This window comes from Sarcophilus harrisii, chromosome 5, assembly GCF_902635505.1.
Source record: "Sarcophilus harrisii chromosome 5, mSarHar1.11, whole genome shotgun sequence".
Classification (NCBI taxonomy): domain Eukaryota; kingdom Metazoa; phylum Chordata; class Mammalia; order Dasyuromorphia; family Dasyuridae; genus Sarcophilus; species Sarcophilus harrisii.
This window is the reverse complement of record NC_045430.1, coordinates 15,302,779-15,325,857: the sequence shown is the minus strand read 5'-3', so window position 1 is coordinate 15,325,857 and position 23,079 is coordinate 15,302,779. Positions and strand designations below refer to the sequence as shown.

Here is a 23,079-nt window from a genome sequence, read left to right as displayed (position 1 = left end):
TTAGTTGGCTGGCTCAAACTTGCATTCCTACAGACAAACAAATAAGATACTCGGCCCCAGGCGCAGGAATCAGACCATCAGGAAGCTCGTGCTAAGAGGGGGTACCTATCTGATGCTGCAACTCCACAAACAGCAGCGGGCGGGTCACACCTTACAGATGGCTAAGGTTAACTGACCCAGCCTGGTAGCCCTTAAGCTGCCCAGGCTTGTCCTAGGCTCCTCACAGACCCCTGAGGATGGAGGGGAGCTGCTTACGGGCTTCTCGATGAGGTCAATGCAGGGCTGCAAGTCCAGGCCAAAGTCAATGAAGTTCCACTCGATGCCCTCGCGCTGGTACTCCTCCTGCTCCAGGATGAACATGGTGTGGTTGAAGAGCTGCTGAAGCTTCTCGTTGGTGTAGTTGATGCAGAGCTGCTCGAAGGAGTTCAGCTGCAAGGAGGCCAACAAGAAGGTGGTGAGGCCGGGGCAACCCAAGGGCTACCCCCACAGCCCCTGGGAATGACTCAGTGAGCCAGGCCTCGTGCTCCAAGAATGGTCAGTGAGGTGGGGCTCTACCCCCCAAGAATTAGGCCTATGAGGTGGGTGAGACTAGGCTGAGCCCCAAGAACGGTCAGTGAGATGAGGCTCTACCCCCCAAGAATTAGATCAATGGGGTCAGTGAAGTCAGGCCCTGAGCCCCAAGAATGAGCCTGATGGGGTGAGGGGGCCCAGGCCCTGCAGAGGGGTCTACCTGCCTCCCAACCATGCCCCCATCACTGCCAAGACTGGGCATGGCAGGATGTCAGGTTCTTGGGGGGCCGGGCATCTAGCCCACATCCAAACTACAGGATTCCCAGGGATTTCAGGGGTGCAACCCAGCTGCCACTCGGGCTACAATAACGATGGGGAAAGGCTCACATCGAAGATCTCAAAGCCAGCGATGTCCAGGATGCCAATGAAGGAGGCCCCCTGCCTCTTTGTCTTGTCCAGGGCCTTGTTGATGCGCATCACCAGCCAGCGGAACATCCGCTCGTAAGTAGCTTTAGCCAGAGCCTCAATGGCAAAGTCGGCCTGTGAAGGAAGGGAGGGGAGGGAAAGTCCACTGAAAAAGTGACTGAGTGTGCTTCCCCAACCATCATGAACCCCGTGCATGTGTGTGCATGTGTGTGTGCGTTTGTGTTCATTCCCTGGTGACCCCGACAGCAGACCTTTGGGTCTTACTCATCTCACAATTAGTGACACCACCAATAAAACTGAGTACGAGGAATCGAACCTTCCTCAGTGTCTCAGTGTCCCAGAGTGGGAACGAGTAGTTTATTGCTCTCAATCAGGATACGATGGGGCAGTGGTGCGGTGGGTAGAAGCCACAATGGTCCCACAGCCACGTCTCGGCTTAAAGGCATGGGCCAATCTGACTCCCTCTCACTCCCCCTGTCTCAGAAAACACATCTGCCTTGCTCAGAAAAGACCAGCCTGGCCTGTGTCTCTGGGAGGTAACACATCCAGGGAAGTGGGACGCTGCCTCTGTTTTTCATTTTTTTTTTTTTTTCCAATGTATTCTCCCCCTTTTTCCACTTTATTAAAAAACAAATTAAAACCCGCCAAACTGTGGGCCTCTCTGGGAAGAATGGAACTAGAGACAGGGGTAAATGTAAAAACTAAAGATATTGCTAAGAATCTCATGTTTTTAAAAGGACATATTCAATAACCATCTGTTACAAGGCGCTGTGAGGGGAAGGACATACCTGTTCTTTGGTCTGGGCTTTCTGGACATAATCTCGTCCCACCTTGATTCGAGGAGTGAGGATGCCTCGGGTGAAATCGGTCACATTGATCCCCAGAAGATGGGAAACCTTTTGGGCAGCTGTAGGCATTCAGGTACCAGGACCAAGTCAAGAAGAGAAACAAAAGTTAAACCCTCAGAATGAGGGGGACGGTTGGGAAGAGTAGGACAGTTCCGTGCCTGACGGGAGCCAGGCCCTCCCCCCTCCCGCCACGGGCCAGCCCCCTGCCCTCCCAGCCACTAGGGCACATGGCCTCCAGCATAAGAGACCCGGGTCCTGAACAAAGGCTCAGGAGGCTTGATCACACTCTGTGCCTCTGAAAACTAAAGAGACACAGAGGTAAACCTCTAGGTGCTGATCCTAAAACTCTGCACGAAGTACGAGAAGCATCTAAGCTTAAGAGGGGGCACTTGACCCCATGTTACAAGTCCCCCACCATCACGGGTCTATCCAGACCAACCAGAGTACAGCCCACACCCCCGAGGGGCAGCCTCTCTTTGGCTGAGCTTTCCCTGAGCTACTTAAATGCTCACAGGCTTGGGACAAGGTGGAGGTAATAATTCTACTGCTTGTGACCAGGCTCCCAAGCCTTAGCACCTTCCCTGCCCTCTAGGCCCTGAATGCCCCCCAACCTATCCCACCACCCAGACCTTGTCACCTGCCCTTCTAGCTGTCCATGTGTGGTCTCTGCTAATCACAGGGGGCTTTCAGAGAGCAAGAACTGTCTCCTTTTCTATTCATAGTCCTTGTGTTTGGGAAATGTTTTCTTCCAAGTTTAAATACAACAAGATTCTGTTCCTCGGCTCTCTGGGGGCAGCAGGACGCCAAGGGGCTACACGGCAGCAGGCAAATCTTTCCCGGCGTCTCACGGGTCTCTTACCTGTATTGTCAGGCATCGAGGCCTGGTCAGTGTTGCGCTCCTTCTTGAAGGCTATGTTGCCGAGCTGAAGGACGCCCGAGATGACTTTCAGCAAGCCTGTGAGAGGGACACAAAGGCTAAGTGAGGAGCTGAGACATGCCAACAAACCAGGATGTGGCCTGCTGAGCCTCCTTCGGGCAGAGCCCTGAGCCCAGTCACCCTGCCAGGTCAGCTGGAAGAGAGACTTCCCAAGGCTGTCAGGGCACCGGTCCAGGGATGAGTGGGTGCTCCCTGACCTGATCCCTCCTGCCCTACACTCAATGAAATCTTCATTTTGCTTCCCAGGTCAGCTCGGGAGCCACATCTTCTCACCTCCTCCAGGAAGACCACGCTACAGGCCAAAAGCCATCTCCCTTGTCTTCAAATTTTACAATCACTGCCTCAAAACACGAAGTAGCCCTCTTACCCCAAGTGCCTGAGCCACATGCATTATCTCCCCTGTACAACTGCTGGGCAGCCTTGAGCTGAAGTTCCAAAGCCAAGTCAGGGGCAAAACGACCCACCGGACTACTAGATGGAACCTCCCCTGGGCCAGTAGGGCAATGCCCAGTGCTCACTCCCCTGTAGTTCAATAAGCCACAAAGTTCTCTCTTGGCAGAAAAGCAAATGCCTCCTATTCTGAACTCAGATGCTAAGAATACCAATGGCCCAGGGAGCCTCCTTTCCATTCAACTCAGCTGAAACAGAGACCAAATTCTCTAATTTCCTCAAAAGACAGCCTCTGGGGAGCTCAGTAGTAGCTGCAACAGAGCCACGGCCTACAGTGACACTTGCAAGAAAAGAGAATGGGAGCAGGATGGGAGGAGAAGGGAAGGAACACACTGTCCTAGTACCTGGGCCCCCAGCCTCACCCTTCCCTGCTGATGGTGCAAATGCTGCTATGCCATGGCAACAGGCCACGCCTACTTCTTCCTCCATCTCCACCCCTTAAAGTGGACCCAGCCTAAAGCCCTCCTTGTTTCCAACCGCGCCCGTACCCATCTGCTCTTCCTCAGGAATGCTCATGATCCTCATGGCTTCCATGGTCTCCTGGAACATATCCTTGTCCTGTTGGCCGGGAATGGTGACGTGTCCATTGGACAGGAAACGATACTTGTTGTATGGCTCCAACAACAGGTCGGCTGCAAAGGGGACAAAGAAAAGGCAAAAACGTATGAATTAACCCGAGGTCTCGGATTCAGGGCTGCAAGGAACGTTTGGAGACTGCCTGACCCAAGCCCTTCCTTCAGCAAGGAGGGAGCAGGACCCTGGCACGGAAATGATCTCTCTGACCACGACCATGGAGCTCGCTTCTCCAAGAAGCTCTGCTAAGCCCCCTAGGAGCATGGCGCTTGGCAAACAGCAAGCATTATATAAAGGTGAGCTGCTTTTGTTTTCTTTTTTGTCTTTTTTTCCTTCTTGGGCTGATTTATCTCGTGCAGCATGATAATTGTGGCAATATGTACAGAAGAATAGAATATGTTTAGCATATATCAGATTACTTGCTGTCTAAGGGAGGGAGTAGGAGAAAAAAATTCGAACGCAAGGTTTTACAAGAGTCAGTGTTAAAAATCTATGCATATATTTTGAAAGTAAAAGGCTAAAAAATAAAGTAAGTAAATGTGTGCTATTATAGCACTAGCCTGTGCACAAAGAGAACCAGGAACTGAAAAACAGGGCGCCAAAAACCTAAGCAACTGCTACTTTCTAGGCCCAATGTAGAAGGGGAAACGCAGCATGTCGGCCACTCTAAGACAAGCCCAGGCCCCCAAGGTAACTCTCTGTGAATCTTCACATATGACTTATACACATCAAGATCAGATTTATTTTTAGCCTTAAAAGATCACACTTCTGAAAATATAAGGTGACCCCTCTTGGTTGGGCCTTTGTGGCTGCCTCTCCTGCCTTTGCCATTTCCCGCTCCATCTCCCAACAACTCACTTTTTAAGTGCTCTCCAGCCCCAGAGAGCAGGTAGTAGAAAATATGGAAGGTCCGTTCCTCCTTGGCTTGACGGATGGCCCGCGATTTCTCCAAAAGGTCTTTGAAAATGTCAAGGAACTATTCTGGGTAAAATGCAATGGAAGGGGAGCTCCCTACAGCATTCCAACTTCATCAGGAAAAAGCATTATGTAGAAAATTCAAAAGAAATCACCTAAGATCCAGTCTATCCAAACTAGAGGTTTTAAGAAATTGTTCTTTTTATTTCACAGCACTATCTTGAGCAATTTAAAGGGTATTTTTCTCATAGAAACTCAAAAAATTTATGAGATTATCATGGCCTTAGGGGAGAAGGGAAACAGTTTCAAAGTAAGCTCATTCAAGCTCTGAAAACAATATGGTGGCCAAGCCTGAGGTTAGCTTGTAGCCAGCATCTGCAATGAGCAACCAAACTCAAAATATATATCATGATTGTTATTCTACCAGACTCCTTTTAAGAAACAAACAAACAAACAAACAAAAATCAGGAAAATCAGAGTAAAATTTTGGCCCTCCCTGAATTGTCTCTTTTCCTTTTACGAGGTGTTTATAGTACCTTAAGGTAAGACTGGGTTAAGTATTTGGACACAGGTCATATGCAGATCAGTATTAAGTAAAAATTCTAGCTTTTGCGTCCTTGGCTGGTTTTCATGTTCTTTTGGTAAAATTTAACTTTCTACTTATTTTAACTTTAAAAAGAAATTGTTTATCTTTATGGTATTAAAAGATATGTTGCTGATATGATCTAAAACTACATTTTTTATGTATTTCTGCATTTCTGCTTTTCTAAACTTTTTCTTTGTTGTCTGCTGAAGCGTTTGATAAAACCCTCAATAGTAACTCTGCCCTGGTTAGGATCCCAACCCCAGAGAGGAGACAAGGCCCCTGGAATGGAGGGTCCGGCATAAACAGGGAAGTCCCCTCCTAAGGCTTGAGTCAATCCACCTCAGACTCGGGGAAAGAATCAGCAGCAAGGATACAAGTCTCAATATTGGCTCCCACGATGTAGCCATTGACATCAAAGTTGATTCGAATGAACTTGCCCTGAGGAGAGATAAAGAGAGAAATTCGAGAGCTTGCCCCTTGGGTCCTGTACTCTGGTCACCTCACGCTAGTGGGCAGAGCCCACTCTGCTGCCGGGCCCAGCTCACATGCAGTACTGAGAGGGCTCAGCTCTATCCCTATCAGGCTAAGAACCTGGGAACATGGCCCTTTTACCCGGCTTCTCGGCCACAGCCCCTGCTGGCCTCTAAGAAATCAGATTTATGTGGATTTAAGAGGCTCTCAGTCTTTCCGGGAAGTGGAGTTAGTATCAGAACTACACTCGGTAGGTACCAGGGCTGGGCAACTCTCCTTCCCAACCTAAAAGCCCCCAGAGGCCAGGACTTCTGACTGAATGGGGAAGAACAGTGGTGGCTGGCTCCAGCAAACCAAGCCGTCTCTCACAGGCCCGTGTTAAGGGTGGCAAGAGATGGAGGATGTATACATGGCACAGCCCCCAAAATGGGGGACACAACAGCAGGGTGGGTGGAAGGGCAGCAGGGAGGAGTGGGGCTCCTGTGGAAGGCGGCCAAGCGGGAGAGGGCAGGGGCTACTCACAAATCGGGAAGAGTTGTCGTTCTTCACAGTTTTAGCATTACCGAAGGCCTCCAGGATGGGGTTGGCCTGCAGCAGCTGCCGCTCCAGCTCACCCTGCGAAGCAACCCAGGGAAATGGTCACATTCAGTGACAGTGATGGGCTCAACAAGCCCCTCGGAACCAAGCCTCAATGGCCCGAGGGACCCCTCCTGCGGGGATGCTTCTGCGACTGAGTAGGCACTGCCAGCCGCTGGCCCAGAAGGAGACCCTAAGATTCAGACACTCGCAGAAGCGTGTGGCCCCCTACAACTGACTCAAAAGGAGAACGACGGGTCACGGCCCTCTCTGGCCCAGTACCAGGCAGCTCTGTCTGGTTCCGGCGTCTCTTGGTTGTGCCTTCCCAGACTGAGACTGGGGGGCCCTGGCCAATCACTCAGCCTCAGACCAAATTTCTTCACCTCCAACCTAGCTGAGGGAGAGTGCCCACGTGCCCTCTGGGCAGGGGGATACCCAGGAGTCACAATCTCATTTCAGAAGAGTGAGCTCAGGCCCAGAGGGGCCTGCGTCATGCAGGTGGTAAGAGAGAACATTTGGTGGGCATCCTCCAAGCAGCCCGAGGACCCTGCCAGGCTTTGGCCTGCAGGATCCTCGGAGGAGCTGACGACAGGGCAGGAACACCAATGGCCCCGACCATTTTTAATGGATTTTCCCACCTACAAGCAAGAATGCCAGCTAGAGGGCACAGCTTCTCTATCATGTCCATCTGAAAGCTCAAGAAATAGGCCGGCTCAGGGTGACTCAGAGGTCCTGCCAGGCTTTCCCCCAGCTCAGAGGCCAGAGCAAGCACCAAGAACGCAGGTCACCCATCTGCCTCTGGTCCGGGCTCGGCCCCCTTTGCCTGCCCCAAGCACCCCCTCACTGGGGATGGAGGCCAGCCACTTGCTGCTCACCTAGAAGGACAGCTGCCCGTGGGTTAGAGGGCTGCCTTGGCTCCCCTTCTTGCCACCTCTTTCCGGGTCGGCAGCCCTGCGTGAGCCAGGCCATGGCCCGTACTGAAGGAGAGGCCCAGGGCGGGTCCCTTGTGGAGAAGAGGCCAAGCAGACCACACACACAGGCCCCAAACGGCACCCGGATGCACGAGGGCAGCAAACCCGCTTAGGAACGCTAAGAGCCAACAGACCTGTACCCGCCTACAATGTGTCAAGGCGGCTACAACTCGGGCCAGGATTTCTTGAAATAGCCAGAGAGACCTTTCTTTCCAGACAACGTGGATTAGCAGCGTCACGCCTTCCCCATGAAGAATCGCCAGCAGGCCAGACCACAAGGCATAGAAAGGAGAGCAGCGCTACTGCCCAGATGTTCCTTGCAGCCGAGACACAGCTAGCCGACTCCCCCTCACCCCCACGCCACTGACCCCGGCCTTGGGGACGGGGCTTGGAGAAGCCACCTCACTCCTCCTCCTGACACAGGGTGGGCTCCGGGAGCCCCTGCCCCCTTCAGCGGCCGCGCCTTCTGCTGCCCCAAAGGAAGCTCCAAGGCCCACGATCGTGGCCATGCAAAGGCGGCTCAGCACCCACAAGGGCTCCCACTCTAAGGGCAGAAGGAATGGCCACTGAAAAGCCCAACAACTGATTGATGGGCTTTTTTTTTTAGATCTAATTAACCATGCTGAAGATTTTAAAATGCAATTAGCTCAGTGTAATATATTAAAAAGAGCTCGTAATTGTTTAAGTTCACGGCTTCTCAAAAGACAGAGCTTGCGCCCGGGTGATGGTGCCACGAGGACACGGTGGAAAGCCTGCTTAGCCAAGGTGAAAAGCTCTGCAGGGCCAAGCTCCCACCTCCCACCATATCTTCCTCTCCAGAGAAAGGCAAAAGGGAAAAGCCCGCTTGGACCCCGGGGGCCCAGGCAACTGCATGCAGGTGGGAGTTGGGCCCCTGGGTTCATACAAGGTAACTGGCAAATAGAAAGATGGATCGATCAATTGGCATAAATCAATAGGTCTTTCCTTAAAAAGACTATCTGAAGCACTGGCTTGAAAAATTTAGTAGGTTCATCCAACCAAAGAACAAGACGCTCACTAAGGGCCAATGGGGCTTGAAGGCCCAGTCCACATCAAATGAAAGGAGTCTCAGAAACGTCCACTTTCTATCTCCTCTAGGAAGATTTTCCCGATTCCTCCAAACCACACAAACTGTTCCTGACTAGCGCCTCCCCCATATTCCCATCTGGCAGAAGAATCCAAAGTCCAGCCCCCCTTAGGGAGGGCATACCCCTGGGATTCGTGAAACAGTTTATTTCACCGGAACAAGAATTTTTGTGAAAAAACAAAAACAAACACAAAACAAAAAGACAACAACAAACCAGAGTTGGAGACCCAAGCCCCCAACCTTGTGTCTGTATCTTAAAAATAAACCTCCAAAAAAGTGAGAAACGGAAAATAAAAGTGGGGTGGGAAAGAGGGAAAAAAAAGGAAACTTGAGAGTTTCTAAATATAACCACTAACACCCCATGGAAAAACCATCAGAGTCGTGCAGAGTTTGGCACCCAGAAGGTTCCACTTGGTTCAGTTCCAGAAAGTCTGTTCTCATTAGGCCATTAGAGTGTCCACACCCCAGGTCTGCATGCAAAGACACCTCCCCCTGCACCTCACTAATGGAGATGCTGCACACAGCCCTCCAGGATGTCTACTATCATGAGTAGCCAAGTACACCGTGATGGCTACCGAGGTACCACCGGCCCCGGCGGCTTCTAAATTAGCTCAGAAATGTGGGTGCTCGTGAAAGAGAGAGACACACAGTCATGCTCACGACTGACCGCCAACCCCAAGAGGGAGAGGCTGCCCTGCAGGTGGCCCCGCCGTCACGGCAGCCTCCAGGAAGGGGCAGCTCCCGTCGCCAGCTGCTCACGACAGAGCGGGGAAGGATGCTGCTGGTGACGTCCCCGTGATCCCGCTGGGCTCAGTCCCAGGGGAGGGACGTTTCGGACAGCGCTAGGCCAAGTTTTGAGTTAAGGGGCCTGGAGTGTGGCTCACAAGGCCCTGGGACCAATTGGCAGTAATGGCTCCCGAGCACAAAAGCAGTCACTGAACCACCAAACTAGCCTTCAACCTCCCCTCTGAAGTCAGTGAGCAAGGTCCACGAGATTCATTCTAGTTGCAGGTGACACGGTGTGGAGTGAAAAGCCGATCAGGGAAATCAGGACACACGATGGGGAGAACACACATTCCTGGTGCAAAACGTGCAGTTAACGTGCGGCTCACCTAGCGAGGACTCGACTGACGAGTTCGACCATAATCCATCAAGGGAGGGGGAAAAAATGCACGTGAGACAACTCTCGAGGTGGCCTCTTGTCCTGGGGGGACAGCCCCCACTGGCATTAGCGCAGGACTCCGAAGTGCCCGGGTGGAACCGACGCCCGCCCAGCAACCCCAGCCTGGCATGGGAGGGCCAGCTCCTCAGCCAGGTGTCCAGCGGGGCCCAGGCCGTCATACAATCGCTCGTCTTCCCCCACCGGCTCACACACCGCTGAGAGCTGCCGTGGCCACAACCGCCCCCCCCCTTCCACCGCCCCACACACATCCCCCAACTCGGGTCACCAGCCACGGACTCCCAGGGTCTGGACTATCCTGTTTTGAAATCTTAGCTAATTTTTCTAAATTGCTTTTGCGTCTGTTTGACTGTTATAAGGGGTGATCCTCCAGAAGAGGGAGGTAGAGAAGAATAAATTGGGAAATGTCACACACACACACACACACACACACCCCAATAGCCTGAGCGCCAGGGCCAGGCCTTCATTAGGAAGGGTCACACACAGTCTAGCAATTTCTCCAAAAGGGCTCCCTACTGATGTGGCCAACTTGGGCCTCCCCCAATGGCGCCTCGGTGGTCCCTCGGACATGGGAAGAAGAAGTGTGGCTCCCTCGGTGCACATTTCCCAGAGATCACGGGCAGACTCTGGGTCCAGCCAGTGCCAATGGGCCCTCCCTGACCACTTGCCCCAGGGGAAGCAAAGGAAAGCCAGAGAAGAGACTCACCTGGTCCTTTTTGCTCTTGTGTGAGGACGCCACATAGGCCAGGTACTGAATGACCTTCTTGGTATTCTCCGTCTTCCCAGCTCCCGACTCCCCCCTGACAAAGAGATCCAAGGAAGCTCTGAAGCGGGTGGCAGACCCTCCTGGAGGACACTCCCAGCCTCCCCAATCCCACCCGGCTAAGCCAATTGTTGGGTGGGATCTCCCAGTGCACCCTGGGGCTCCCTTCTCTCGCGCTCAGGGTTCTGAGTGTTAGAGTGGGCTGGGTTCTCATGCCCTTCCTATTGAAGTCTACCCTGACCCTGCCAATGGTTCTGCTACCACGATGTTTTGAGATCATCACCCGGGGACCAAGATTCTTGGAGTTACTCATTTCTCCCCTTCTTTTGACCCTTCTCTCTTTCCCATCCTAGTTAGTCATGGCTCAGAGCACTTTTTTCACTCCTCTCCTCCCCTCTCAACCCTTCTCTGGAGCAAGCTGCTCTTTCAGGGTCCTTTGTCCCTTCCCCTCTAGTCCACTCATTCTGAGTTCTGTCCTGACGGACAGTCTTGTGAGACTCCAGGAGAGCAGAGTTCCCCACTCTATGATCTGTCTATATTGTTGCATTTGCTGATCTCATCCCATCTTTCCTATTTTCTGTTCCGCCCCCACCTTAAGAAGGGCATCACATCAAACTGGCAGCAGGGTCATGGTGGCAGTCACTGGGAGAGTCCCAGGTCCGAGGCCCAGGCCTTACTGTGACACACTCCACTCCTCAGGCCGTCCCCTCCCCCCCTCAGCCCCAGTCCCCTATAGTGCCCACAGCCATTCTTTCAGACATTCATGAATCTCCTCTCCTGGCCTAGGAAGGCGGGCCATGGGATCCCAGTTCCCCCAATGACCGCATTGCTAGCCACAGCCAAGCCCGTTCTGCGGAACCCCTGCTTCCAGAGTTTCCCATGGTCCTCAGGAGGCCTGGCAGGAGTCAACTTGGGTCCATAGCACGGCCAGGTCACTTGGCAGCTTTCACATCCAAATCGTTTAGGAATGAATTACAGGCAGCTGCTGGGGGCGGGGTGGGAGGGAGAGTGAAGGGGTCAAAGGGACCTAAACTTGTTTAAGTTCCTCAAAAGTTTCCATGGATTAAAAACAAGATGTTTTAGATCATTAACTCTTTTCAGTAAGAAGCGTGCCTTCGTTTTGGAAGGGGGCAGCACTGTGGCCTGGGGAATCGGGAATTATTCCTGCCCAGGGAAAGCAGACCTCTGTCTGCAGCTAAAAGCGTCCTCCGCGTCTCCGTGACGGCAAATACATTAAATCCCCCACTGTGAGATAACCGACATTCCCAACTGGAAATAAACTCGAAGCTAAGCCCTGCCGCTTGGGAAAAGGGATCTGGGAATCGGGGAGATCAAAAGCATTCCAGAAGGGAGAGTAATTCTTCTTCCTGTGACACACAAATTCGCTCCTTCTCAAACATGGGGCAGGTCAGGAAGAAAACATGGAATATAGCATCGGACATTTAAACAACAAAAATCCACTTACGTGCACAGAATGGACTGGTCTTCTCGATCTGGAACAAAGGAAACGGGTGAGGCAGATCAGAATGAGCTTCCGCTCACCACAAAAGCCCTTTATTCACTCAAGGAAAGGAAGTCCCGCCATTCCCCCAAATGTGAGGGGACCAAGGGGTCTCCGAGCATTCCCAGGCCGGGCCAGTGGGGCTGCAGGGCTGCGGCCAAAGCAAGTGTGGCCACAAGTCCCCGCTGGGAGGACACTCCAGGTTGGCAATGACTTGAGCTGAGTGAGGGACGAGGCAAGCTTCCATTGTCTCTGGGGCATATTACCCACCCGGTGGCCTAGAATTTCCCTCCAATCCTGCCTTAGGAACCCGCAAGAGAAACCCGGAGGAGATAATACAGCTCCACCTGCAGCCATGGACTTAAATTGGGTGTTAACATTTTCCCCAAACAAACTGCCCCCCCGCCTTATGCCAACTCCAGGAGAAGGAGAAGGGCATTATTTGGCCTGGTCCCCGCCTGGAGGCTTAAGGGCAGGGCTAAAGAGAAGCAAAGTCTTGCATGAGGCTTCCCTGGCACTCTGCACTAGGGGTCAGGCTGCTCCCTCTGTGTCCCCATCTCACGTGGCCCATTCCCACTTTTAACCTCCACAGCCTCACTCCTTTTATGCTAAGTGGAGCCACAGCTCCCTGACCTCCCACAAGTCCCTGGTGGGAATGGTTATGGGCCCTGCTCCCTAATGCCTGCTTAATGGGCACAGCCGGTACGGCCGCGATCCCTTTCATCTCTCTCCTGGGCGGTCCCCGTAGAGCTGGGCCACAGGACATGCTTCCTGGAATCCCCAGGCCCGGCCCGGCCTCCTGGGTGGCTCTGGGCAACCGGGCAGGCATGGCATTAATGACCAACGGTCCCCTGCACCGGCCTCGGGAGATGGAGTCAGATGGCTGACAACAACAGCTCTGAGCAGCCGCCTTGGCAAAGGGGCTAAGTGGGCCCCCCCAACATCACTTCAATCCCAATCCACCGATAATTCTGCAGATGGTCTGGGGGAGAGGGGAGGGAGGACGTTAATCTTGTTACAATCCTCCACTCTAAGGAATGGCATCAGAAATAAGGGGGGCCCCGGTTCTCAGACCAAAAGGCCCTGCTTCCCTGGGGACCGGCCCCCCCTTTCTGGGGTCTGCTCCTGGGGCAGGCCTGCTTAGTCATCGTCTCCAAAGCCCAGAGGAATGTATCTGCAAGTACCTGCAAGCCCGGCTACAGGCAGGCGCTAACTGCTCCCATAAAAGGAAGTGCTTTCCCCATGCTGCTGAGGGCCAGCCCTGGGAGAGCTGGAATTCTAACTGTATGAAGGAGGAGTCAGAAGCCGGCCCCAGAAAGGCTTCGCCGGCTCCAGCTAGGCTCCCCTTCTGAGCCTCAGTGGGCCCTTGCAGAAGCCATCAGCCTCCCTTGCTGTGCCTCAGGTGTCGAGCGAAGGAGAAGGGGGGAGCCCATCTGCCTACTCCACCCTGCCCAGGCTCGGCCCAGGAACCCGGCACTTTGGGATCCAAGGGTTCTAATGGCTCTTGCCTTTCTCCGAGAGTCCTTTGGGATGATCTCAAAAGCACGTTTCAGTCTCCTTTCTCCAAGTTCTCTCTTTTCAGGTAATAGGGTGAGCAATGGTTTATTGAGGGTTTTTCTAAGAGTTAAAGATTTTTAATAGAGATAGAAAAATACTGCCATTTCCCAGTGGTTCTGCTGGGTGATTTGCCCTAAAGGAAACAGGGAGGAGCAAAGGAAGGAAGTCTGGCAGTCTGAGCCCAAGGGCATGTTCCAAGAGGAGGTTTGGGGGGGCTCCTTAGCTGCCTCCTCCCATACCCTTTGCCCCAGCCAGAAAAGCTTCTAAACACAGCGACACCTTGACACGCTTCACTGGGCCAGACCTTCCATCAGAGATGCTGCATGTCTTTCCCACCCTCCTACTGGGCCCAAGTTCCCACAGATACCCCTCCCCTAACAGGGGCCTTGCTGGCCTATCTCTTCCCCCCCCGCCCCCCCCCCCCCGCCTGATTGTTATACCTAGTAGGCCAAGCTAACCCTGCTCCTTTTTAATCAAATGTTGACCCTCGATGAGCTTCTTCCCACACCTGCCTTTCTCAGACACACTTCTCCCTGCGTCTTGCCTCAGGCTCTCATGCTCTGGGGAGGAGCCTTCAGTCCGGGCCCTGCCGGGGCGTCTGGACCCTGGGGATGTGGGTCCCGCTCGCCCCCATGCCCTGGCCCATCTCTTCACTCTCTTTCCTCTCTATTCTCTGCAGGGGCAGGAGGCCCAAGCGCCTTTACAGGAGACGGCCTGAACTTCCTCTGATTAAGGAGCCGGAACAAGCCCCTACCCCTCTGTGACAATCAGGCTTGCAATTGTGCTACTAAACCCCCAAATGCGCAAGGGCTGAGCCTCAAGGTGAGGTAGCCACCCCTGGCGGTGAGTCAGGGCGCTCGGGAGGGGAGGGGGAGGCCCCTCAGCCAGGTGCCGGTCTCCCTCGCAGCCAGGGGAATGGAACCTCCGGGCCTCCTCACCCCGGGCCTCCTCGCCCCGTCTGTGAGCCCAGCTCTGGAACCCATTCGCGTCCATAAAAGGCAAGCCCGGCTCTACGGAGAACCTGACGTCAGTGCTGACAGGAAGCAAGCGTGGCTCAGACAGGGCTAGGGCAGCAGCTCCCAGGCCTGCCGATGACTAATTCATTCAGAGACCAAATGGTGACCATCCCTGCACAGCTTGGCGGGGCTCTGCCATGGGGGATGGGGGGTGGGGGGGAGGGGGTGGGCCCACTCCAGCTGAGATGAGTGCTCGCCCAAACCCCCGTGAGCCAGCTCCCAGCAGCCCCCCCAGGCCTCCCGCCCCGGCCTAGCAGCCTCTCTGCTCTGGGAGGAGACGGGGGGGGGGGCTGACCCGAGGACCCAGGGGCCCATTAAGACAACAAGTCCTAGGAGAACAAAGGGGGCCATTATTGCTATTGTCACTGGGCTCTGAGACTGGCCTTCTGTTATGGCACGAAGCTGACCTGATCTGGGGTCAGCCAACCAACAAGCAGCTATTAAGTGCCTACTAAGTGCCGGGGACTGAAATCGTCTCTAGTGTGAGGAGCAAGTGGGGGTCCCGGCTCCGGCTGAGAGAGCCCTGTTGAGTCCTCACTCCTCAGACCATCCAAAACATGAGCTTCCCACACTCCCCATCCTAGCAAAGGGAGGCTCCTTCATTAGGCCCCACCCCCTTCTCTAAAGGGGCCTGACGGCCTCTTTGTAGTGGCCAGAAACTGGAAACTGAATGGATGCCCATCAGTTGGAGAATGGCTGAATAAATTGTGGTATATGAATATTATGGAATATTATTGTTCTGTAAGAAATGACCAGCAGGAGGATTTCAGAGAGGCCTGGAGAGACTTACACGAACTGATGCTGAGTGAAATGAGCAGGACCAGGAGATCATTATATACTTCAACAACAATACTATATGATGACCATTTCTGATGGAGCTGACCATCTTCAGCAAGGAGATCAACCAAATCATTTCCAATGGAACAGTAATGAACTGAACCAGCTATGCCCAGAAAAAGAACTCTGGGAGATGACTAAAAACCATTACATTGAATTCCCAATCCCCATATTTATGCATACCTGCATTTTTGATTTCCTTCACAAGCTAATTGTACAATATTTCAGAGTCTGATTCTCAATGGTCCAAACCAAAGCAATGGGACCAAAAAGTAGGGACAGAGGAGTGGGGATAAAGGGAAAGAGAAGGGTGAAAGCCATCCAGATTTTCTGAGAGGAACAAAAATAGATTCTGATTTTTTAAAATGATGAGCTTGGATTACGTCAGAGGCAACATTTCTAAAGTGCATTCAATGGATCTGTGAGCTCCTGAAATGAGGGCAACCCCTCTAGAGATCTGATCATCCCCAGTCTGTCCTGTCTCCTTTTCTTACTGATCTGTTATGTGGGCAAGGGCTCTGCTGGCAGGTCTGTGAGCAAAGCTGGGCACACACACACACACTGCTAAGGTGGAGTTCAACAGAGAGAAGGTGAACCAGGAGAACGAGGGGGTCTGGCGGCAGCAGCCCCCCAGAAGCAAGTGAAGGAAGAAACTGCAGTGGTTTTGACCATGGAATAAAGACTTCAGAATGGGCTGTGATGGTTTCTTTGGAAACACCGTCATGTGAAAGGCTGACTGCAGGCTGTTCGGCTCAGCCCCGCGGGGCAGAGCAAGGCATGGACAGGTGGCTTTGCAGGGAGATAAACAGGATTTCAGGGAAAAGAGCTTCGTGATGGCGAGTCCTGCCCAGAAGTAACCAGAAGTTCAGCAGAGGCAGAATATCCCATGTTTGAAGTGTAGGAGAGGGATGGGTTTCTGCTCAGGCCTCAAGTGGAACAAATGAGCTCTCAGTAATAGATACAGAAGAGGAAATGAAGGGCCTAGATGGGATGCTACAGGTCCTCAGTGAACTCACAGGCCAGGCCAGGCCAGGCCTCTGGAGGGTCAGAGAGGATCTGCCACCCCGCTGGTGATAGGACAGGATAATTGCATTGCATTGTATTAACAAACTGTGCAGTGAGGTCACTGGCAATCCAAGGCCCTTTCACTGCAGCTCGGATTTCATGACAAGGGCAGGGAGAAGAAGTGCTCCTTTTAGGAGAGTGGAAACCTAGCAGCAGAATGGGGACCCCAAAGCCTGGGAAGCAAAGGCATTTGGCAGTGGGCCAAGGAGCAGAGTTCCACCCACTGAGGAAGGAGTAAAAGGGAAGAACAATTAAACAATAGGGCAGAGGTTCAAGTTAAGAAAGGAGAAGGAAGCTGCAATAATACTTCTGGCAAACCTGGCCCAGAAGCTACCAAGAGAGTGGCTGGGTAGGAAACAAGCGTGACAGGTTGGGTCCCACAGCTCCCCTGGTACCCCAGAAGCTGGACTGCCGGGGAAGACTGACACCATGACACGGCTTTCTGGGACACACAGATCACTCCAGCTCATCTTGGTTTCTGAGCTGTCTCTCACTGGGAAAAGTATATTTTTCTCAACAGTTTAGATTTTTTGGTACTCTTTGAGAAAAGGCATTCCTGATCCCCAAAACACAGCATTTACCCACCAGAAGGTGACACAGAGACACTAAGTCTGGAATTGACAAGAGCATTATTCCTCACCAAGTCTGGAGAATTTTTCAGAGAAGCAGAATTTTGTTCTGACAATGGAGAACAATTACTGACTGACCCAAGAACAGTCCCTAATCGCCCTTAGCGTTATGGATGAGGGCACCATTTCTAAAGCTTCATCTATTAGGTTGGAAGGAAGAGTAAAAGCTGCAAATAATAATGGAGAGAATCCAAGCTCTCTTGGAGGTAGGGGAGGGGAGGCAGGCACCATCGGGAGCCTTCACAGTTCTTTAGCCACATTAATCTTACTACAGAATCCTGGCTGGTGAAAACTCAAGGAAAAAAAAATGAAGAGGCAAGGAGGGAAAAGTACAGGAATGGGGAACATTTCAGGGGCTGGCTGTTTTGGATGGGAAGAAGAGAGAGAAATAAGAAAATAACTGAGCACTGGAAGGAACTGGAGAGATCATTAGTCCCAACATCTAATTCTACAGAAGAAAAAACTGTGCCACAATGGCTGGATAAGCCATGAATGTAATGAAATGTTGATAAAGGCAAAGAACTAAAAGAAAAATGGGAAAACTTCCATGAACTGATGCAGAGTGAAGCAAGCAGAACCACCAGCGTACGGCCCACAATGTCAACCTGAAAAAAACCAATAACAAGCAAACACTGGGAGGGGACAAAGCTCAGGTCAGATGGACAGGGCCACGTGCTGGTGTCTAACAGACTTGTCTCTGCTTTACTCACCACACATCCACCAGGAGCAGCTATTCAAGGAGATGCTTTCTAGGCCCCTGAGGCTAAGGGATTTCCTCGAATGGTGGGTTTGTTTAAGAGTAGCTGATGAGTGTTTTTGTAAAAAAACAAATTGGATCCATTTCTAAAAATTACTATTCTAAAGCACCCCAATTAAATTCTATAAGAGACAGGATGCACAGAGCTAACTGCAATAAAAACACTGTCTGCTCAAAGCCAAATCTTCCCTTTTTTGGGGGGGAGGGGGGAGGGCACGCTAAGGCAATTAGGGTTAAGTGACTTGCCCAGGATCTCACAGCTAGGAAGTGTTAAGTGTCCTGGCTGCCCCACAAAGCCAAATCCACTTTAGAGGCAACTAGATGGCACAGACCTAAAAGCTCCAGGCTACAGCCAAAGGAGACCTGCCTCCAGCCAATTCTTGTGTCTGTGGAGACGAAGTAGGTGGCGGTTATTCGTTTCAAACCTCCATCATTATGTCATTGGGGGAAAATGTGTCACCAAAAAGTATTACACTCTCTACTGTGAAGAATCTCCAGCTCCTCTGGCAGGAGGCCTGTCTAATACTCCCTCCCTTTCCCCCCTCTCTACTGTCATCTTGCAAATAACTCCTTAGATGTTTCTCTGTGTCTTTCTTTCTCTCCTTTGTATCTCTAATATTATGACCAGTTCCTGGAACACAGAAGATACTTAATTAATGCTCATCAGTAAACCAGCTGCCTGACTCAGAAAACTGCTTATTGGAGCTGAAAATTTCATCCCTGTGGGCACGCTGGAGGTGAGCCTCTCCAGGTTTGGAAGCCAGGTGTAAATCCTCCCCTGTGCTAGGTGAGAATTTACATTTTCTCACTCTTATAATTTGATGCATTTCCAATTAAGCTCTTAAAAGTAAAGACCAATAGGCAGTGACCACATGTACTCAAGGACATCTCTAAGCCTTGAGACCATGAAATAGTGACATGAAAAATGGGCCACTAGCTCAGGCACCAACTGGCAGAAAATAAAAATAATCCCTTCTAGAGGCACGGGAAGCCAGGAGCTGTGTTTTAAAAAACTGGAAGTGGGGAGTAGAGGGGGAAGAAGAGACAGAAGATGTGAGAATGAAGGGGAAGGCTCTGGAGGGTGCTTACAGCCAAGGCAGACTCCAGAGTTCCTAGACTGGTATTAGAACAAGCCAGCAGCTGGCTCTAGGGAGGTTGGCAGCCTTCTAGGCCTGGCAACAGAGAGGCCACATGGACCAGGAAAGGGTACCCCCTACCCTTTCTGGAGGGGTTGTTTGTAGAGTCACTGCAAGGCGGGCCTAACTCCAGGTGCTTCAGCACACAGTGCATCCTTTGTGTCAAGAAGGCAGTGCCCACTGCAGCTCCCACACAGCCGCCTGGCCAGCACATTTAGGCTTAAGTGGAGTCATCACATCTGTGGCTTCCTGCAGCTGTCATCCTTACCCCCTGCTCCTTCCCCAATCCTAGCCAACTAGGGAGGTTCGGTGAACCTGTCCAAAAGTGTATGCTGGCCAGTCCTTGAAGTGGTTCTCTAGATCAAGGGCTGGGACCAATGCTTCGTTGGATAGAATCCTTAAGATGCAATTCTGTGGGGCTGCCAACCAGAATGGAGATAAATGGATGGCAGGAGGAAAGTCATTCCATTCCCTTCTCCTACAGCTCTGAGACCGAGGTATCCTGTGGGAGCATTTCCTGGGCTGTGGCCCCCCGAGCAGAATGGAAGGAGAATCCAAAAGGGAACGCTCAATGGACCGCTAGACCCAGTGTGGAGGAAACGGCATACCCTTGTGTCTCAAGGATAAAGGGATTTGAACCGAGATGTGAGTCTGAATTCCAGGCCCGCCAATAATGCACTGTGTAACACTAGACACTCACTGAATCTCTCTGGGCCTCCTTCTAAATGCTGCAAAGAGATTTCTAAGAATCCTTCCAACTCTTGACATTTTATAATATTATGTTTATTAAAAAAAAAAAAAAGTCAGTCACTGAGTGCCGTGTGGACACTGGCAGAGAAATATTTGCACAAACTCTTAGGAACTGACCACTTCCCATTCAGCTGCCACCACAGAGCAGCGGTCTGGGGAGAGGAAGGGAAGTGGATTAACGGAGCAAAGGGTTAAATAGTTCTTGGATTAGCATAAGCCAGGAATGAAAGCAGACCCTTGCTGCCTCTCCCCCAGAAGTGCAGAATGCTTATTAAAATACCATAGGCCCAGTGGAATTGGCCAGAATCTGGCATCCAAACCAATTAACATGTAAGATTTTTCCACTCAGCAGCTCTGGAGAAGATAAGGGGGAGGGGAGGCAGGGTCAAATTCTTCAGCTCCCCGTTCATCTGTCAGAGCAAATCCTTGTTCACCTAGGGATTCTCTGGCTCCAAGAGATAACACAGGAATTTCAAAACAAGTCCTTCTCTTGATAGACTTCAGTCTAAATTCCCAAGGCAGCTCTATCACAATTCGAGGACACCCTAACACCGGAGACACTAACAGAGGGTCAAAAGCCCTCCTGTGGAAAGCCCAAGGCCTGACATCAAACATTCCATCAGAGTTTGTAACAGGCACTCAAAGGCACAAGGCAAGGCCGGAAGCAAGTCAGCCGTCGAAGGCATCTACCTGTAAGGCCCAAGGCTGCATACAGCTCTTGGAGAGCAGGTGGCAGGGAATGCTGGCCATTGCCGATGACCGGGAGTAATAACCACGTCTCGGAGGGGAGCCCTACCCGCAGACCTGTCCATGCAGAAAGGCCCGACTACAGGGCACAAAGAGCCTCGCCTGGCGGGATTCCGTCTCCATCCGTGCTCGGAGAGACAACAGGGACACAAGAACACCAGGTGCTGCGGGAACAAAGGCCGCCCCAGCCCAGACTTCAAGAGCCACAGGAATACAAACAGAACACCCAAGGGGGACAGAATAACCGCAACACAGCAAGGGAAAAGTTTTCTGACTTGCTGGGGAAACCAAGGAACCCCGAAGGGAGAGTAACATGGAAGGGAGGTGCTCACAGAGAGGTGGATTTTGGCAGAAGGATCTTGGAGGAGAGGCTCCAGACGGGGGCAAAGGGGAAGAAAAATTCAAATAGCCGAGAAAAAGAAAGAAAGGCCTCCTGAGAGGAGGGAGAAAGCAGCCCAAAGGCAGACGGGGGGCCCCCGAGAACCGGGCGAAGCAGGGATTTCAGCTGCCCGGCAAAGGGGCTGCAGTGGCTGCTGACACTGCCCACAGCACACCTCTAGGGGCAGAGACAAGAAGCTGGGCTGGCTCTCTTCCCCTCTAAACGATCCTTCTTTGTTTTAGAATGCAAGAGCCGGGAAGGCAGCCACTGCCACTTTTCAGACCCTGGCAAACACAGAAGGTGCTTACCAGTGGAGGATCTGAATTGAGAAGGCTCTGGAGGAAGCTGGACCTAGAGTTAGGAAGACCAGCCTTGGATCTTTATGACCTATGTGACCTGGGCACGTCCCTTAACCTGTCTTTAACTGTTAAAGAGATAATGACAGCATCAAAAGCTGAATTCATTTTCCTTCCTTCTTTCCAGTACAGCAGAGATATAATAAGGGCCCAGGCAATAGGAATGGCCAGTGAGGAATACATAGGGATGAAAAGGTGAGATGAAGCCCCCCCTCAGTCGGAACCGAGCCTTATGGGACTCTGGTATCTCAATACAATGTACACAGAAGTCACTTCTACAGGAGCTTGATGGAAGGAGGGCAGGCCCCAGGAGCCTTAAAGTATCAAGGGCAGGTCAGGGTTCAGAGCATGGAGAATTGCCAGACTGTTTTTGGAAACAATGGATCAAATCTAAAGGAAAATCCCAAGTGACCAGAACAATCCATCCCCTGGCAACATCCTCCACCTCCCTTTCTTCCCTGGCTGGGTCTTCTAATTCACAGAAAAAAGGGGGAAGAGGAAACTCTCTTCAGACAAACCCACTGTCCTACCAAGCATGAGGTTGCTACTAACTCCCCCAAACACTTATCAGCTGTGACTCTAAGACACTCTAACTCTATGTGGCTCAGTTTCTCATCTGCAGAATGGCCACAAATCTGATATAATTTCATGATTTTCTCTATTCATCAGCCACCCATTCAGCTTCTAGTCTGGATTAAGAATTAAACTTTCACTTCTTTCTGCCCACAAATGTTTCTCTCCCTCTGCCTTCCCCTTAAAGAATCCCTGACAGATCTCTGTCCTGAGGTGTCCAGTTTGATTTGAACCTTGGTTGAGCAGAGTTACCAAGGGGAAAGCTGGAGGCCATAACACAAGGCTCCTTCCCTCTCACGCCTTTGTGCAGGGCAAGGTAAACAAGGAACACCCATTCCCCTCACCAAGCAGAGTTGTGGGTTAACCCCTGGAAACGTTTGAGCAATCAGAAATTGATTCTAGGGAATAAGGCTGCTGCATTTCCCTGCTGAGAAAAGAGAGAAATCTGGCTCCTCCACAATGAACTCACGGTGACGGCACATATTCCCCCAGTGAAGGGGTGAATGGGCCACCCAACGGCTTCCATTCATCCTAGCTCGTTGGCAAAGGCAGCCCCTACCCTAGCCCCTACATTTAGAAGGATTTCATATATGATATGGAAAAGTATCACTACAAGACATGCAAGCTTTAGGTTAGGTTAAAATCTGGAAGGAAGCTTTTTAAAAGCATGACGTGAAGGAAAACGGAGGCTAAAATACCATCAGCGGTGCTGAGAATACTTCAGTCTCGCACTTTGGTTGGGGTTTGTGGTCCTCCCATGATGCACTGCTCAGCCACCAGTACTTTTGGAGGAAGCGGGGGGGGGGGGGGGGGGGGGGGGGGGGGGGGGGGGGGGGGGAGGAGTTCTCTATTTAAAAGCCAGGAAGCACTTAGATTAATCCCCGCCCTAAGGAGCATCCCAAGAAGCAGAAGCAGCATCCCATGACCGCTCACCTTGCATCATGCTCCTGTAGGCGGTGTCTGTGATGGCATAGATGTGAGGGGGCATCTCGTGCCTTTTTTTGCCTTTGTACATCTCCACAATCTCTTCAGAATAAATGGGCAGGTTCTTGTAAGGGTTGATGACCACACAGAACAAGCCCGAATAGGTCTGAACGAAAGGAAAGGACAACAGTAAGTGACGAGCCCCTTCAAATTTTACTGGCAGCAGTAAATACAAAGCACAGTGTAAAGTCTCTGAAATTTCACGACACACCCCGTGCTTTCAAGGCCAGCAAGGAGTTTTCTTCACAAGAACTTTGAGTGGAAAAATAAAATGAGTGAAAAAGGGATCAGGTCTGCCTTCAACCCCCCCAAGTCTCTGGAGTCAAATCTACTCTTCTTCCTGTAACAGCTATTTCCCCAAGAAGATTGGGGTGCGTCTAGATTAGCCATGGAAAGATGCAGCATCAAACACCAGTTCAGTTCTTTGGCCCACTCAGGCCCTCATGTCCAAAGCCCAAGTGGTTCCTTCCTTGGTTCCAAA

At 51.7% G+C, this 23,079-nt stretch overlaps 1 protein-coding gene across 2 annotated transcripts in view; it reads right to left on the bottom strand.

Moving 5' to 3' along the window:
* The window catches only part of MYH9 (myosin heavy chain 9), a 77,123-nt gene that overhangs the window by 19,149 nt on the left and 34,895 nt on the right, over positions 1–23,079 (bottom strand). For both annotated transcript variants that reach the window (XM_031938143.1, XM_031938144.1), the window contains 11 exons: positions 22,548–22,704; positions 11,777–11,804; positions 10,255–10,348; positions 6,239–6,331; positions 5,620–5,683; positions 4,603–4,701; positions 3,660–3,803; positions 2,644–2,739; positions 1,725–1,843; positions 898–1,050; positions 256–429 (listed from right to left, as the gene is read on the bottom strand). In XM_031938143.1, coding sequence (XP_031794003.1) covers positions 256–429; positions 898–1,050; positions 1,725–1,843; positions 2,644–2,739; positions 3,660–3,803; positions 4,603–4,701; positions 5,620–5,683; positions 6,239–6,331; positions 10,255–10,348; positions 11,777–11,804; positions 22,548–22,704 — 1,221 coding nt within the window. The remainder of the gene's footprint in view (positions 1–255; positions 430–897; positions 1,051–1,724; positions 1,844–2,643; positions 2,740–3,659; positions 3,804–4,602; positions 4,702–5,619; positions 5,684–6,238; positions 6,332–10,254; positions 10,349–11,776; positions 11,805–22,547; positions 22,705–23,079) is intronic.